This window comes from Pogona vitticeps, chromosome 2 (assembly GCF_051106095.1).
Source record: "Pogona vitticeps strain Pit_001003342236 chromosome 2, PviZW2.1, whole genome shotgun sequence".
In the NCBI taxonomy this organism is placed as follows: domain Eukaryota; kingdom Metazoa; phylum Chordata; class Lepidosauria; order Squamata; family Agamidae; genus Pogona; species Pogona vitticeps.
In genome coordinates this window covers 197,654,053-197,671,262 of record NC_135784.1, presented here as the reverse complement: position 1 = coordinate 197,671,262, position 17,210 = coordinate 197,654,053, and the positions used below count along the sequence as shown (strand labels likewise).

General features: G+C 41.9%; 1 protein-coding gene across 4 annotated transcripts; it reads right to left on the bottom strand.

The window, feature by feature from the left end:
* Positions 1 to 527: 527 nt before the first annotated feature.
* XPA (XPA, DNA damage recognition and repair factor) lies at positions 528 to 13,774 on the bottom strand. Of its 4 annotated transcripts, none has more exons than XM_020791372.3 (7): positions 13,634 to 13,774; positions 11,642 to 11,796; positions 9,711 to 9,821; positions 7,219 to 7,324; positions 5,878 to 6,043; positions 2,359 to 2,476; positions 528 to 758 (listed from the first exon to the last, which is right to left on the bottom strand). In XM_020791372.3, the coding sequence occupies exons 2-7, from the start codon at positions 11,778 to 11,780 to the stop codon at positions 610 to 612; spliced, it is 789 nt and encodes a 262-aa protein (XP_020647031.1). In that variant the 5' UTR covers positions 11,781 to 11,796; positions 13,634 to 13,774; the 3' UTR covers positions 528 to 609. The 4 variants fall into 4 exon arrangements, with proteins under 4 accessions (XP_020647031.1, XP_020647030.1, XP_020647028.1 ...); XM_020791371.3 differs by lacking the exon at positions 13,634 to 13,774 and adding an exon at positions 13,543 to 13,563; XM_020791369.3 differs by lacking the exon at positions 13,634 to 13,774 and adding an exon at positions 13,476 to 13,495.
* Between the last annotated feature and the right edge of the window lie 3,436 nt (positions 13,775 to 17,210).

Here is a 17,210-nt window from a genome sequence, read left to right as displayed (position 1 = left end):
CTAGAAATGCATGCAGCCATGGCTATGGAATATATTTCAGATTATATCTAAAACTTAACCTTTACTGCATACATATTAAAACCTCATGACACATAACTGTAGTATCGTGTAATCCCACAGGTTGGCTGTTATGCCTCTCTCACATATACATAAATATATGCAAATACAAAGGCTCTATTAACTTGAATACAGGGTATAACTTCACATGCATCTAGGTTTATACTAGTAGAGCAAGACGGAAAGCTGGATTCAATTGTAACAATGTAAAGTGTTTATAGAGTTGAACACAGATGTCTTCATCCTTCCAAATACACACAACATTCATCCATGACTCCATGGTTTTTTAAAAAAAAATACAACTGCTACCTATGAACTATCTTAGGCAGTTCTGAGTAACTTCTGTTAAGGCTACAAGCACCTATACATGGATTTCATTATTCAATAGTCTTTACAATGTAGCCTCTCTGCTGTAAAATGGAAACAGCATTTCATGTGTGGACAATGATTATACTGTGAGTGCAAAGCAGTGTAGCACAAGTAGTACAGTTTATTTTAGAGAATACAAAAATTAATATTCAAAAAGACACAAAGAATGTAAAAGCAAAAACATTACATTTTTTCATATGTTAGTTCATGACCACATGTGGTACAGGTCTTTTTGTAAAGGTCATCATCTATAATTTCTTCAGCTCCATATTCATGCTGATGGACGCTTGTATCTTTTTTCCATGTGCTGCTCCTTACAGCTCGCCGAAGTTCTAGTACAGGTAGAAAGTAAAAATATATAGATTAACTCCAAGAACTGCTCTGGAGAGGGCCTTAAGTGTATGAAAAGTGGGTCTACTGTAGGGAGGGTAAGCAGTTCCTAACAGCTCTAGCCAATACAGCCAATGATGAGGAACACTGGGAACTGAAGTCCAGCAAAATTTGAAGGGCTACCCTTCACCCACTCCTGGTCTACTGTTTCAGGAATATACCTTGGTACCAAATTCTGAATCCTTAACTGATGCAATGAAGCAGCATAACTTTGTTAAACAATGTTACAAAGTACCTGCTGTTCTCTACTACGAAACCATTGCACTGGGAACACCAAACTTAGGTAGCATGCAAGAGGAAGAACATCTCCAAGGAGACTTTCAACAGTGTCCAAGGCAAAAGTGCTATAGCATTTCTGCCAGTGCATTGCATATTTGGTCAAAACAGGAGCGACATAACTGAGTGCTCAATTGACTTATGCAGTCTTTGTTGCAGTGGCAGAATGGCCCAGTATGTGTACAACAATGAAAATTTATATTACAACAGGATTCTGCTCAGCACGTAAATAATCCTTACATTACCTGAGAACAGGTCATATATATATATATATATATATATATATATATATATATATATATATATATATATATATATATATATATATATATATATATATATATATATATATATATATATATATATATATATGTGTGTGTGTGTGTGTGTGTGTGTGTGTGTGCCAAATCTGCTTCTTAAGGTGAGTTCCAACACAAGCTGCAAGGAGATGGACTAATATTGAAAACTGTGATTTTTTTTTAGTCATCTAATAAAAATATAACCCGCTCTTGCATTTGTAGAAGGGCACCTTAACACATCTGTCACAAAATGCAACCTCCATTTTCCTTCCCTAGCAATATGCATTTGAGAATAATGGGCATAGCTTCTTGACCAGGTATTAAACTATTTGATTCCTCTCTTATTTCCAAGTTAACATTCCTTTGCATGATTAAAAGTTTTCTCGGAACCCAAAAACTCATCTTGTCCATAGCTTATTAGTGATCCAATTAATGCATTATGTTTCATATTTAAATTTTATATAACATGTTCTAAAAGTCAGCTGAAGTTCATGTGTATACATACACTTAAAACAGACAGATGTGAGTACAGATACCCAGACATTAATCTATAAATCCCACTAATAAAAATTAACATGGACAACCTGCAGATCTGAAAACTGTTAATCAGCTGACAGTGTTAGATTATAGACACTGTCATTGTCGTCGTCATCATCATCAATTTTGACATGATGACCCTTTCCTGGGTTTTCTAGGTAGAGAATACAGAGAAGTGGTTTACCATTCCCTTCTTTAGGGGGAATCCTGGGACTGTGCATCATCATCATCTTAGAACTGCAGAACTGGAAGGGAAGGACCCTATGGATCATCAAATCCAGCTCCTGTCAAGGAGGCATTGGGGGGGGGGGGGGAATCAAAATCGCAATCTCTGGCTCCAGAGACCTAAACCAGCTTTATGGCAGTATGTTCAAACGTTTCACTGCTAGATGTGAAGAGGGGACTATAAAAAGAATGACTTAGTGCACACCTTTAACTTTTCTATCAAACTTTTTCTGTTTCAGCTTCTCTCTGTTGTCCTGGCGGCTTTCCTTAGCTTCTTCTAATGCTTCTTCACTACCCCAAATTTCAAGAGAACGTTTGATTATCTGTAGAAAATGACAAACAAATTTCAGTTGCCCACAAAACACATATAAACAAAAAGGGTCTCTCAGTTCATTATGCAAACTCATTCATGTGCTGTTTGCAATATTATTGTACTACAAAGACAGAAAGAAGTTGGTATACAAGAAACCCCTGTCAGAACTGACTTGAGCTCACTGGCTTGTTCCTTTTTTTTTCCTTTTCAGGATAAATAAACAATTTTGATAAACAGGCAATGGAGAAATCTCAAACTGAATTTTTTCAGATATGTGCAAGAGTAAATTGTTCTGCTTGAGTGCATATTACACCACGTTAAACATTGTCTGCATCATGGCAAATGCCTGGTGCCACTACAGTTGTGCCTCGCTTTACGATTGCCCCGTATAATGACGAATCCGCTTAACGATGCCTTTTTTGCGATCGCAAAAGTGATTGCAAAACGATGCTTCCTATGGGCAAAATCCGCTGTGTGATGATCAGTTCCCTGCTTCGGAAACCGATTTTTCGCATTACGATGATCAGCGAACAGCTGATCGTCGGGTTCCAAAATGGTCACTGGCTGAAGAAAATTCCCCCCTGCTGTTTTCTAGGACGGATTCCTTGCTAGACCAGCACCGAAAATGGCCGCCGTATGGAGGATCTTCGCTGGATGGTGAGTTTTTAGCCCACTGGAACACATTAACCGGGTTTTAATGCATTTCAATGGGTTTTTTATTTTCGTTTTACGATGTTTTCACTCTACAGCGATTTCGCTGGAACGAATTAACATCATTAAGCGAGGCACCACTGTACTTTCAAACTATTTCCAATAGTGATGCAGACACTGGGCCACAAAAAGTGAGAACCCCCCAGACTCCACTAAACTCTACACCCGAATGGCCCCCCATTTCAGAACAGGAAGTGTATAAACTTATTGATGCCCTAGCAACAGATAAAGCACCTGGAGAGGACATGATCCCTCCAGAGGTCTATAAGAACAACCAGGAATGGTGCGCCCCAGTCCTAGCACAGCTCTTCTCTCACATTAATGCTACAGGAATTTTTCCCGATAGGTGGAGGCAGAGCATAATTTTCCCAATTTACAAAAAAGGCGATAAATCCATCCCCCAGAATTACCACCCAATCAGCTTACTGGATATCAGCTCCAAGCTTTATACCCGCCTTCTTTCCCAGAAGCTGACTAAATGGATGGGGGAAAATAATATCCTTCACCAGGAACAGGCAGGATTTAGGAAGGGACATAGCACAGTAGATTAAATCTACGTGCTACATCATCTTGTGTGCAAATATACCACCAGACCATTCAAATGACTCTTCATGGCTTTTGTTGACTCCTCCTCTGCATTTGACACACTCACTAGAAACCGCCTGTGGGATAAGCTCACAGAGACCAACATCGATAAGAGACTCCTAACTCTAATACTATACTCCAATACAACGTTGAGGGTAAGGATTAGCAGAGATGGAAGGCTGACAGAGAAAAATTACACTAACAAAGGGGTAAAACAAGGATGCTTACTCGCACCCCTACTTTTTAACTTTTATATTAATAATATTGTAACCGCTTTAAATCATCCAGACCATTTCCCCCCCTCAATTGGGAACTATAAGATTGCAAGTATCATATATGCTGATGTCATTGTTCTATTATCCATGAACAAAAAGGGACTGAAACGAAGCTTAAATAAGCTCCAAGAGTTTAGCCACCTAGAGCAACTAAAAATAAATTACACAAAATCTGAAGTGATTTTTGGAAAGCATCCCCCCAAGTTTAGCTGGACTATAGGCGAAAACAAAATAGATCAAGTCCAGACCTTCAAATACCTGGGAGTGCATTCCGATGAGAAAAACTGCTGGAAATCCCAGATACAGAGCATGAAAATATCAGTTCAGAAATCTAGCCATGCTCTGGTCAAATTTGTTCATTCTAAAGGTGGCAAACTAGTAACCCCAGCTTTAAAAGTATTTTCAGGGAGGGTCGTCTCCCAAATGCTTTATGGAATTAAGATCTGGAGTATGAATCAGAACAACCTACACCATCTTGAAGTAGGACAGAATAAATTTCTGAGGCACATCCTCGTGGCACCCCAGGGGACTCCAGCAGCTTATCTTAGAACAGAGACAGGCATGGTATCCATCAAAGCCAGGGCAACTCTAGCTATACTCTCTTACTATAAGAGGGTGATGGACATGCCCGACCACTGCCTACCCAAACGTTGTATGATAGAGCAATGGAAGAGTGGTGGCTGGGCAACTTTAGTTCAAAGCCTACTAAAATCTAAATCCCTCTCCACAGATATTTTCATTTTTTCTGGGGTTAAAAGAATGTTGAGACTGGCTCTATAAACTGGATAATGACCAGAACCTGGCCTTAATTCACTCTTCAAATTCCTCTCAGTGATACCATCTGCTGAAAACAAACCACTCAATGGCGCAATACCTACTAGTACATACACTTACTTTTGCCTCCTTGAGAATTGCATTCACAAAACTCCGCTTCCAAACCATGCCAACCATTGTCTTAGATGGCAGGTATATGAGTGTCCCTAAACATCTAATAGAGGATGTTCTTCATTACTTACTCTAATGTCAGCTATATCAGAACCCCTGAGAAAAGCTCCTGGGTAACATTTTGGCTGCTCTACAGGAGGAAAGCCCTCAGATAAAAGGTGGTCAGGTTACTGTTGGACTGTGACCCTTATGTTACATATAGAACAGCGAGCGCTATTCGCAAAAGCAGCCAGAAATATTCGAGCTAATTTTCTGAAAGCCATTCCAATCAATTGTGGGGGAGATTCCCAGATATGAAGGGTCTCTTATTATTTTATGTGTCTTTGATTATATCATGATTTTATTTGACCATATCTGTATTTTAAACAATTGTGACAGCTTTTAGCTAATACAATAAACTTTGACTGACTGATATTAGACATTGCAGGTGGTTGTGTCTGGTGTCCCTCTGTTAACATCATCTCTCACACTGTTTTGAGTGGTCTGCTTTTTTTCTTTTGAGCAGATACAGAGGCTTCTGGACACTGCAAAAGGGAAGAATAAATAATCATTTCCTCCGCATTCCATTCTCAGAAGACTCAGATGATTCAAACACCCTTTTGTCAGCTGGTTTGTTAGTTCCAATTTTTCTCCAGTCCATGTCTCTCCTCCCCTACTTTATCCTCACAACAACCCTATGAGGCAGGTCAGGCTGAGACAGTACCACTGGCTGAAATTGCCATGTGACTTTCAGGGCCAAATAGGGATTTGAACTGGGATCTCCTGAATTGCAGTCTGACACTCTATCCACTATGACACCCTGGCTCTTTGAAGGATATTAAATAGAGTAAAGGCAAGATGTTGATTGGTCAAAAACAGATGAGAGGAAGGATAATGATTGAAGAAGACTCTGTACCTGTAGCTTTAAATAAAGTTTCATGTCACCCCAGCGTGGATTATGAGGGTTTTTCTTCAAAATGAATCTGAGCACTGGTTCTCTCTTGTCTAAATCACAGTCTTTCAGAAGATACTCTTGCTTGGCTTCAGTCCTTGTTATGAGTTTATGCTTCTCTTCAACATCTCTAAAACAAGATCATATAGTCCAAACAAAAATAAACCTGGCATATGTGATTTGATTTAATATTCTGGTATATGTCTTCCATCACCAGCCCTATCCCGCCTCTTATGCAGCTTATCAGGTAAGTGTCTATAAGGTTGCAAACTAAGTGATCTAAATCAGCCCCATCTTGTTTGAACACTTATTTGGACCGTTTGTGCATAGCAGGAGAGGAGGCTGAACATGTTCCATATGCATTGTCTCCGACACATTTTTGGTATCACCTGGCAGGACAAAGTTCCAAATAGAGTAGTCCTAGATCGAGCTGGAATTTTCAGCATGTATACATTACTGACAGAGCAACATCTACGTTGGCTTGGGCATGTTGTGAGAATGGCTGATGGTCGGATTCCAAAAGATCTCCTGTATGGAGAATTAGTGCAGGGAAAGTGCCCCAAGGGAGACCACAGCTTCGATACAAGGATATCTGCAAGCAAGATCAGAAGGCCTTAGGAATGGACCTCAACAGATGGGAAAACTTGACATCTGAGCGCTCAGCCTGGAGGCAGGCGGTGCATCATGGCCTCTCCCATTTTGAAGAGACCCTTGTCCAGCAGGCCAAGGCAAAGAGGAAGTCCCAAAACCAGCAAAATCAGGGAGCTGGACAGGTGACAGATTGTATTTGTCCTCAGTGTAGAAGGGATTGCCACACTCGAATTGGCCTTCTCAGCCACACTAGACGCTGTTTCAAGTCCTCTGTTTAGAGCACGCGACGATAGTCTCTCGAGACTGAAGGATTCCTAATCTAAACTATTTGAACACTGGAATTATTTATGTTAGAAAATTCCATACTGTTGCATTTCAGGTAGCACATTGAAGGAGAAACATAACTGGACACAATCCAGCCAGAGGCCAGCAAACTGGACTCCAACCCTAAACACACTTGCTAGCGCATAAGCAACAGTAGGCATGATCAGACAACTTTCGGAACAAGCATGCATAAGACTGTGCTGCTAATAGCACAATGAATTCCACGTAAGGTGCTCAGGATGGTGAGCAAACGCCATGAAAACAATTTGAATCATGAAACAGCCAAGAAATAGGAAAACAGTTTAAAAGGCTGAATTAAAGACCTGTATCTTTATATGCTTCCTAAAAGCAGCCCAAGAGGGAACGTGTTTTCTTATTTATACACAGTACCTGCAGTTATCACAGGTTGCTAGATCAAAATGGGTCATGAGGTAGGAGTCCATGAACTCTTTACCACATTCTTCACAAATAAGGTAATCAAATTCTAATACAGGCCCTGTGAAGACACAAGGTGAAAACACAAGGAAACCATTTAAGCTGCTGGGTCTATTCAAAATGACAAAGTGTCAATAATGAACTGAGACAGAGATGCAAACAAGACAGATGGCATTCTTGGCTTTATAAAATGTTCAAGAATGTTCAATTTGCATCTGTGACAACCCCAGACCTACTGGAGTATGCCACACTATAAATATGCTGCCACCAACCATTCCCTATAAGGAGTCACACAGACAGGAATGGATTTTAATAAACAAAAGAACAAGGTTTATTGAAATAACAAACAAGGTAAATAAAAAGATCAGGTAAATAGAATACTGTAACGTGGCTTAGTCCAATTCATATATACATCAGATTGGTTCCCCCAGAACACTTTAAAGTAACGCACAGACCCTGAACCTATCAGTTCTGGCTACCTAGATAGACACCTGAACCTATCAGGTATGTACTAACTGACACACAGTTGTACCCAGTCTGACACACAGACTCCAACTCCTCACTCTCCACACCAGCTCCAAATATATATACAGTACAGCTCCTCCCCCTGATGTCCCGCCTTCCACTCCCCATAGGATGGAACTTTCCCTCCAAACCCATGACAGACAGGTACCATCAGTGCTGTATGTGACAGCATCATTTTCTCATCCACAATTTTTGGAGACAATTGTGGGTACGCTCTGCTAATTTCATCCTTTACTTGACTCCCAACTTAACCCAGCAAAAAGACATTCGCCCTGCTTTCACTTTCAAATTAATACCTACTGAACTACTAGGTCTCAAACGACAGGATGCTATCCTGTTGACTCCAGTCCTGCTCCAGTTAAAGATGTGTAGCCTTCCAGATGGTGACCAGCAGCTCGCAGGATCCCTCATCCTTGCTTAGCTGTTGGGAACTGCAGTCTACCAACATCTGTGAATAGCTACTACAAAAAAGTATGCCTGAACAGGTTCCATTTATTCCAACAAAGCATACCCTGAAAAAAATGACCTCTGGATCCTGCCTCTGCTTTTCCTGGGTCCTCGTACTCAAATACTCAACTCAAGTCTCTATCCATCTCCTGATGAAACCTAATACAACTTGGTCAGGGTTATAACAGCAAAGCTACTAAGGAAGCGATTGTGATGTCAAAACTGAGTTTGCTCGCATCCCTCTGCTTTCAAATGCAGTCACCCAGGGTGATAAATCCCAGCTAGAGCACAGCCCACTTCGTTTAATGGGACTTCTAACAAACCCCACTGACTCTCCTTCAGTTGGAGTAACAGTTAGATTTAGCCAGATGGTTTCAGGCAACAGAATCAGAAAGTGAAAATGCAGTGTGAGAAAAACCAGGGACAGGGAAGGATTCTATCAACCCTGGGGCAAATCAGAAGACAAACAAAAGAAACACTGTTAAAAGTGGATTTTTTTTCTTCAAAAAAGCATTTAGGAAGAATATACAAATAGTGGTAAAATACAGGAAGGCTCCTTCCTCAAAAATGGTGAAAACTGCAGAATGAGAGAAGGAAAAAGAAGCAAAACCCACAAAGGCCACCAGCCTTAGCCCCTTACCGCCACACTTCCCCAGCCAGCGCTAGTCACTTTGAAATGTTTTCATAGGAAAGTAACGCACAAGTCTTGCTTTTCTCCTGTAATTTGTTTAATTTCTTCCTGCCTCTTGGTGGACTACCTTCTCTCAGGTGACTTAGCTTCTCCCTACTGCTTCTGCTACTTCCAGATGCCTGAATCCATCACTCTTGAGACAGCATCTTTAACCTCTGGGTGATAAGGAGGGCTATTAACTGCACAATGAAGTAGGTGATTTTAAAAAAAAATTCCTGCCCTAACACCCATCTTGCACCTATCAATCTCATGCATTTCAAATGCGAAAGGTTTTTCATTGGCCCTTGAATAAGGATATAGAGCTGAGGAAGGTCATCCTCCAGGGAAGAAGGCAGGCATCTCAACTTAGCAAAAAAAAGGTTCAATGTGTGCCAGCAGGGATCTGCATGACAAATGGCTTTTCTGAGGCACCTAGAAATTGTGCCTGTGGGTGTCCATGCACATAAACGCACGCATGCATCATTTCCACAGATGGCTAGACCTGTCAGCTCAAAGAGCACCACACAGCTTTCTGGACTTCACAGGCACACCTCCCTCATAAAAGGTGAGCCAAACACAGCTTTAAGGTAGGATCTTTAAATCTCTGCCCCCACCAACACCCTAAACATACACACCCAGCTTTGGAAGTTAGGGCTATCGTGTCTACTGAAATTACAGAGTGCTACACAATAATTTCTCTACACTACTAGAGGGGGTATTATTTTAAAAGACCATTTTTACTCTGTACCCGTATACTAAATGAAAGTAATTAGTCGTATTTTCTTAAGAAATGACCACCATTTACCAGGGGGGTGCACAATTTTCTCAGCCGTGCGTTCTTCTTCCTCCTCTTCTTCAAGAAAGAATCCTCCCCCTGTATCTATTATTTTTGGAGGCGCTTTAATTTTAGAACAGCCTGGGGGGAGGGGAGACAAATAAGAGTTTACATATATAAGTGCACAGATACACATACTGTAGCTCTTAATACCTGCAATTATTTAATAAAATATATTTAATACATCAGATTTCATGTCTCGTCTTGCTAAAATGTTAACATGAATCCAACATACAAATGCAGGAGGAGGCGATACCTTTATAGACCACTAAAAAAAACACAATTACAGTATATGTTTATAGACCAGTTTTGTGGTCTACAAAGGTACTGCCTACTCTTGCATTTGTATTTTGTAATGCTCACACAGCTCCCTTTTATTTCAATGAATTCAACAGTTTAAGAAGGACCCATTTCAAAAATAAAATGTCTCCTTCAGAAATATTGATTAACCAGCTTCATTTAACTTGCTTTTCCTCCAATGAGCTGAAGGCCGTGGCACACATGGTTTGCCTTGTCCTCGACTCCTTGTACTTTAGCCTTGCAACAACCCTATGAGGTAGGCTGGCCCAAGAAAGGACAGGTCTAAGATCATCCCATGAGTTTCGCATCCCACCTCACCCTTCTGCTTCTAAAAGTACCTGGGAAGATAGCTGAGGCCTCTGTCCCTTAATCACACAAGAATAGTACTTTTAAAATGGATATGAACTGTAGAACCCACATATCCATGGGATCAGTTTCTGCTGATTCACTTATCCACGGTCTGAAAATATTTAAAATATTTAAAAAATCCTGGAAATATAGTATATATTTTTAATGATGAAGTTACCAGAATTGGCCTCTAGAGAGAGCCAGAGACCATGTTATGGATGGTGTTTGCTATAATCTCCATTTTTCAACATCCATTGGGGGTGGGGTTGGAACTGATTCCCCGGAGAGACAGGGATTCTGTTGTATTTCCCACCAAGTGGGTGGGGAATAGTGAAAGGGAGGCAATATTCCATGACAGTTTGGAACACAGATGACTTCAAGGCATGAGCAACCCAATTCATCAGCACATCTCCCCCATTCTGGCCACCTTTCATTGGCTACCGGTTCGTTTCTGCATTGACTTCACGGTTATGATGATAGCATTCAAAGCCTTAAACGGTTTAGGACCTCAGTACCTATCAGAATACCTGCTCCCAGCCTGTAATACCCGTTCTTCACAGGCATGGAGGTTGAGCACCTTGACCCCAAAGGGGGCCCAGAAGGAAAGAACAAGAACCTGGGTCTTCTCGGCGGTCATTCGCCCCCCCCCCCCCGCTGCCGCTGCCTATGGAACAATCTGCCTACGTTGGACGGGTTTAAATGAACATTAAAAACTTGGCTCTTCTGTCAGGCTTTCCCTGAGCATTAAGTTGCTGATATCTCTGCTTCCCTTTTATCGTCCTTTTCACCATGCCTTCATCATCCTACCATCTTTATAGCCATCTGTTTCAATTTATCCTACTAGTTACTGTATCTGTTGAATGTTTCTATTATTTTATTCTCATTGTGTTTTAATATTGAGTTGTCTTGTTGTTGTTAGCCGCCCAGAGTGGCTTGGCTGACAGATGGTGCGGGGTATAAATCTAATAAATAAATTAAATAAACAATTAAACCCAGTGTCACATGATTTGAAAAAGAAGCTGCAACTCTTCCATAATTATGTATCCATTTCTTTCCCAAATTCCATCCAACAGCCACATGCACAACTGATTCCAACTACAGAATCTTTGTAACCAAACCTAGAGCAGAACACCTTAAAAGTTATCCCAACTACTTCCTCTCTCATGCAGGCACACACACACACCCCACCCATAGGACCTGGGCCTTGAGAGTGTCATGCAGCCCCGCGGGCTAGACTGCAGAGCGAAGCCAACCTTCCCCAGTAGCCGGGTAGGGCCTGGCCGCCAGCCTTGCCTGCCTCAGCATCAGGGCCCGCTGTCGATTCCGCTCAATCTTCGCCCTCATCGCCGCAGACAGTGGGGGCTTCTCCCCCTCGGGAGCAGGGACTTCCATGGCCAGAACCTGAAACCTGGAAAAACAAAGGCGGTGCAGGAAGCAGAGGAGCAATCAGAGCTACAGCCAAAAGGGCAGCTAACTCTCCATTGAGCCCACAGGCAGCAGAAAGTGGAACCAGAATGGAGCAGCATCTTTTAGAACTGCAGCCCCCAACCTTTGTGGGACCGCGGACTGGTTGAGGGGGTGCACGCTCTGTGCGCGGGGGGGGCTGGGGCACCCCCGCACTTACCGGTGGGGGTGTCACGCTTGCGGTGCATGTTGCACTTGTGGAGGAGTGTGCCGTGCTCGCAGATGGGTGTGTCGCACGCTCGCGCACTCACACGACACGCCCACCCGTGAGCACGACACAGCCCTCCACAAGCACAACTTGCCCACCATGTGTGCGTGTGGGGAGGGGCAGAGATCTGTCTCCGCAGCCCAGTTTCAGGAAGCCCATGGACTGGCACCAGGCTGCGGACCGGGGACTGGGGACCCCTGTTTTAGGACAGCAGTAAATCCGCTGCCAGAATGTGAATCACTCCACCACCCATGCTGGCTAGAGGATTCTGGGAGTTGAAGTCCAAAAATAATTTCCCCGAAACAGTTTTAAACATGTTTGACCTGACAAGTGAAGAAACAGTGGGTTTTTTTTAAATTGTGTAACTCTAAACATTTATTTTCATCTAAGAATATATGCTGCTGTCTGGAAACTGTAACCTATTGCTGTTTATATATAGGACTTACGCTTATACAAAAAGATGTTTTTCTACATATTTTACTAGTACAGCTTTCCTAGTTTGCCCACTATGCTGTGTATCTTGTCTCGTAATTTCTGTAGATGCTTCACGTTTGCAAGGTAACATCACTTGCTCTAGTCTAAAATTTCTTAGGTCTGTATACAGTACTTTTCATCATCAACTATATGTACAGATCCAACTTTGGATGGAAGATATTTACATACATTGATCTCCTCTGTAAAATCTGTAGCTGCAGTTGGCTAGCACTGTTGTTGTTACGTGCCATCAAGTCACCTCTGACTTATGGTGATCCTATGCATGAGGCACCTCCAAAATGTCCTGTCTTTAACAACTCTGCTCAGCTCTTACAGACTCAAATCTATAGCTTCGTTTAGGGAGTTAATCTATCTTGTATTTGGTCTTCCTCTTTTCCTGCTGCCCTCCACCTTTCCCAGTGTTACTGACTTTTTCCAGAGAATCCTGCCTTCTTATAAAGCAATCAAAGCAGGACAGCCTCAGTTTCAACATTTTTTCCTCCAGCTAACATTGCACACATCTAACAACCTGAGCTTCTCTACTCTAATGATTCTTAATCTTTTGTCTGGCAGATTTTTTTTAACTTCGCCTCCTAGCCTCCCTGACCACTAGCCATGCTGGCTGTGGCTCCTGGGACTACAACTGATTGACAACCACTTCTTTCCCACACAGAAGTTTCCTGCTACGAGAAACCCATTAATCTTCAAACGTACCATGAGACTCTTTGTGGTTTTTGGTGCTGCCACAAGCTAATCCCTCTCCCCGCCCCTCCGTCCCAACCAAGGGGGAGCTCTGGCTTCAAAGCAGCCAACGCTGGGCTGTTGCTTCGCAAACAGGTACATCTAGCTCTGATCCAGCATGACAAGTATAGGCTGCGGCAGGAACCGCTGACAAAGCACAGTGAAAACAAAGGCACGGCTTTTTATTTCACTGGGCTCACCTCATTCGCCCCATGGGCTGGACTCCCCCCCTATCCACGTGAGCCCGCCCGCACCCCTACGCTTTACCCTGTTCAGCATCCCCACCCGGCGAGTTCCACCTCCGCAAAAGGAGGGGGGGAAACGAGACCCTCTCTGGATGACAACAGCGAAAACTTACCCAGACGGGACTCCTTGCAGCGGTGTGCGCACGCGCCGATAACAGCGACCCCCCCTCTCCCTCCCTGTCGATGTCCTTGCGTAAGCTTCCGGCCATAGAGTTTTAAAAGGCTAGAGAGGATACTTTTGCAAGATGTCTCTGGGAGAATCCATGTTGTAATGACCTCCCAGGCAGAAGCGAGCTGATGTTCTTCGAGGTGGAAATAAAAGAGTTCATGATTTTTCTAATGTTGATCTTCCGTGGTTTATTCCTTCCCTTTTTTTTTTGTTCGTTTCAAAAGTGGACCTGCAATGCAAGTTTCCGTTTCGGAACAATCCATTATTAGCCCTGGTTTCCAGCTGGAAGGAACCGTGGCTAGAAGTCGCCTGTAATAACCATGCCTAGTTCAGGTTGGGAATCAGACCGAGGCTACAGACGGCAGGCGTGCAATAGAATCGAAGAGCAATCGAACAGCCAGGTTAATCTGTGTCGCCTCCATGGTGTTAACCAGCGCCCTCCGACATTACAGATGGAGATCGGGCTGAGGGAGTGGGATACAGCACCCCAGCGAGCTGGCGCATGGTTACCATATCCCTTATCGGAGAGCCTGAAAAGTTGTGCTGGGAGAGTGGCTTGCAACCGCTCAGCCATGTAGTTCGCTTTCAACATTACAGATGTGCAGCTGAGCCTGCTTTGGATTCTGGATTCCTAGCTGAACATCTCCCATGCAAAACACCCCTTAAGTTGCAGGAAAGGTCAAATCCAGTATGTTGCCGTCGTCGTTGCGATGTGCCCTTCCAAGTCGCTTCCAATTTATGGCAACCCTTTGAATGAACAATCTCTAAACATTTCCTGCCCCCAGTGACCCTGCTCAGCTCTTGCAACCTCAATCCTGTGGGCTCTTTTAGGAAGTCAGTCCATCTCATATTTGGACTTCCTCTTTTCCTGCTGCCTTCCATCGCTTCTAGCATTGTTGCCTTTTCCAGAGAATCCTGCCTTTTCATGAGATGCCCAAAGTAGGATAGCCTCAGTTTCATCTGAGGCTTTTCCTCCAGAGATAGTTCAGGCTTGCTTTGATCTAGGACCTATTTTGATCTATGTACCACTCGCTCACTGGTACACAGACGCTTCATAATCTATTGATTTGTATTCAATTGCTCAAAAACTAAACTTCAGTTTTTGGCATACAGTAAAACGTTGTTACAAAACCTGTCTTCACTGGTGCTGTTGTTGTTTGCTGGGGGAAAACTTGCAGTCCAATAAAATCCATCAAAAGTTTAACAATTGGCATGGTTCATCTTCATATCCAGTTCAACAGCATTATTTCTTTTAATGACAATATCATGATATAAGCGCCAAAGAAGGATGAACAAGTCCCATGGGACTGGAGGTGATTTTTCAGGTTTGACTATGAGTTCAGAGACCACCACTACTGCTCACCCTGAGAAGCACGGCTAAACAAACACAACTTTTATCACATATTACATTTTTATTTCAATTTATCCATTTTAATAACATTTTTGCCTAAACATAGTTAATCTCCATTTAGTGAAAAGACATAGAGGGCAAACAAGCCAAAATGAGTGTTATATTTCAAAACTAGCAGCAGAGTGCGCTAAAAGCATTGTAGAATTGTATCTACTTTTTGTTGCAGAATCAGATCAGTTCTCCACAAATGCAGAAGTACAGTACTGCTTTTTCTGTATGGACATTTCCTTGAAGTAGGTCTCACTGAGTGCAGAAAAAATTATTTCAAACAGCATTGTCCAAATTTGGGCACTCTTTGAAAGAGAAAATATGTAAACATTTGGTTTTTATTTTAAAAAATCATTTATTAAATATTTGTAACTGTGCTTTGCGAAGCATACACAGCATACATTTCCTCAGCAAGTTTGCTGCTCCAAGGTGATTCTTGGAAGTATGAATAAGACTGTATACCCAGATGGTGCAGATGTTTACTAACAGAGATATCAGTAAATATGACAAACAGCAACCTCAAAAGTAAAAAAAAGTTAATTAAAAAAAGAAGTGTATGACAGAAGAAATGTTAAGCTAATGGAAGACAAATAAAAACAGAAAAATAAAGATGAAGTACAAAGAACATCTAAAACCAACTCAGATGTTTTAATGATTTTTTCCAATCAAATCTAGACTCGAGAGAACCAGAATTACCCCTGAAATTTTGTTGAGATTAGCATAACATTATCTCAAGAACAAAATGCTTATAGTCGCTTTGGAACCATAAGTATAATAAGCTATATGCTTTTTAGAAATACATAATATGGCACAGAATTTAAAAGGAGTGCAAAGAAGGGGAGGGGACACACAATTTGGATTCAGAGTCAGACTGGAAGCAGAGATGTATTACTCTGCCCATATACACTTGAGATATGCTGTTATATGCACATGGATACATATATTTGCTTTGTTACCAGGAGAAAGACTTTGACAATGTCCAGTATGGCAAGCTACTGAAACTGTTGTTAAATAAATATCTTGATTCTAGAGATATTCATGTAATTGGCAAACTGTATTGGAAACAAAAGTCTGTAGTGAAAGATGAAGATGAGATGATGAAGGGCATAGAGATGTGAAGTGGAATATGAGAAAGATGTGTGGTCTCATCACTACTTTTCAAAGTGTACTCTGATGACATCTTTAGCAAAGCACTTGGTGATTCAAATGATGTTATTGTCAACAGAGATTATCGTCAACACCTGATATGCAGACAATACAATATTGCTAGATGCCAATTTAGATGGTCTGCAAACGTTACCTGGAAAAGTCAAGTAAAATAAGCAATGCATACTATCTAAATATGGATATCGAAAACCAAGTTGATGGTAGTCAATAAAAGGTACAGTCAAAAATTGCACATAAAATCTGAAATAAAAGTGTGGGGTATATTGGCAAACGTATGTACGTTGGAATTTGGTTAAATGAACAGTGGGATAGTAAGCCATGCAATTAAAGTCAGAGTATAGATGACCCAAAACAGCTTCCTCAAGATGAGCAAGGTAACATGTGACAAAAAACTTTTAACACTGGCTTTCAAAGTACACATTGTATGGCACTATATGTCCTTGGTTCTTCTGCTGGGCGTGGGGCTGTGACTTTCCACACAGACAACTACAAAAAGATACAAATATTTGGAAAGTAGATTTAAGGTAGGATGCTGAGAACTTTCCAGCTCAACAGACTGGCTAGCAAAGAAGCACTCAAGAATAAAAAAAGACCAAGAAATCATAAAACACATGAAAGCTAGAGAGCTAGAATGCACTGGCCTTGCAAGAAAGAACAGAAAAGGCAGATTGTTCCAGCTGATCACTCAAGGTGAAGTAAATGGGGAAAGAAGTGCAGATAGGGGAAGACTGAATTGGCTAAAGATCCTGGGAGACTGGGTTAGATGCAGCTCAAACTCACAGTGTAGAGGTGCCTCATCCAAAATCAGTGGCCACAATGATATGCAGCCTCTAGTAAGAGAGGAGAAATAAGAAGACCAAGGCTCACTTTTTGGTGCGTGCCTTAACTGCATCAGGAAATGCAGTTGGATTTGTTGCGAGTCTTGCATCAGCAAGAAATCCCTATGTGTTGTTGT

Bases quoted from the DNA above. Each gene is read 5' to 3' on its own strand.
- XPA (XM_020791369.3), bottom strand. The intron at 7,325-9,710 runs GTAAATGGTGGT...GTGTCTTCACAG, and splicing joins GAAAATTGTGCACCCCCCTG to GGCCTGTATTAGAATTTGAT. The intron at 2,477-5,877 runs GTACAGAGTCTT...CATTTTCTACAG, and splicing joins AACTTTATTTAAAGCTACAG to ATAATCAAACGTTCTCTTGA.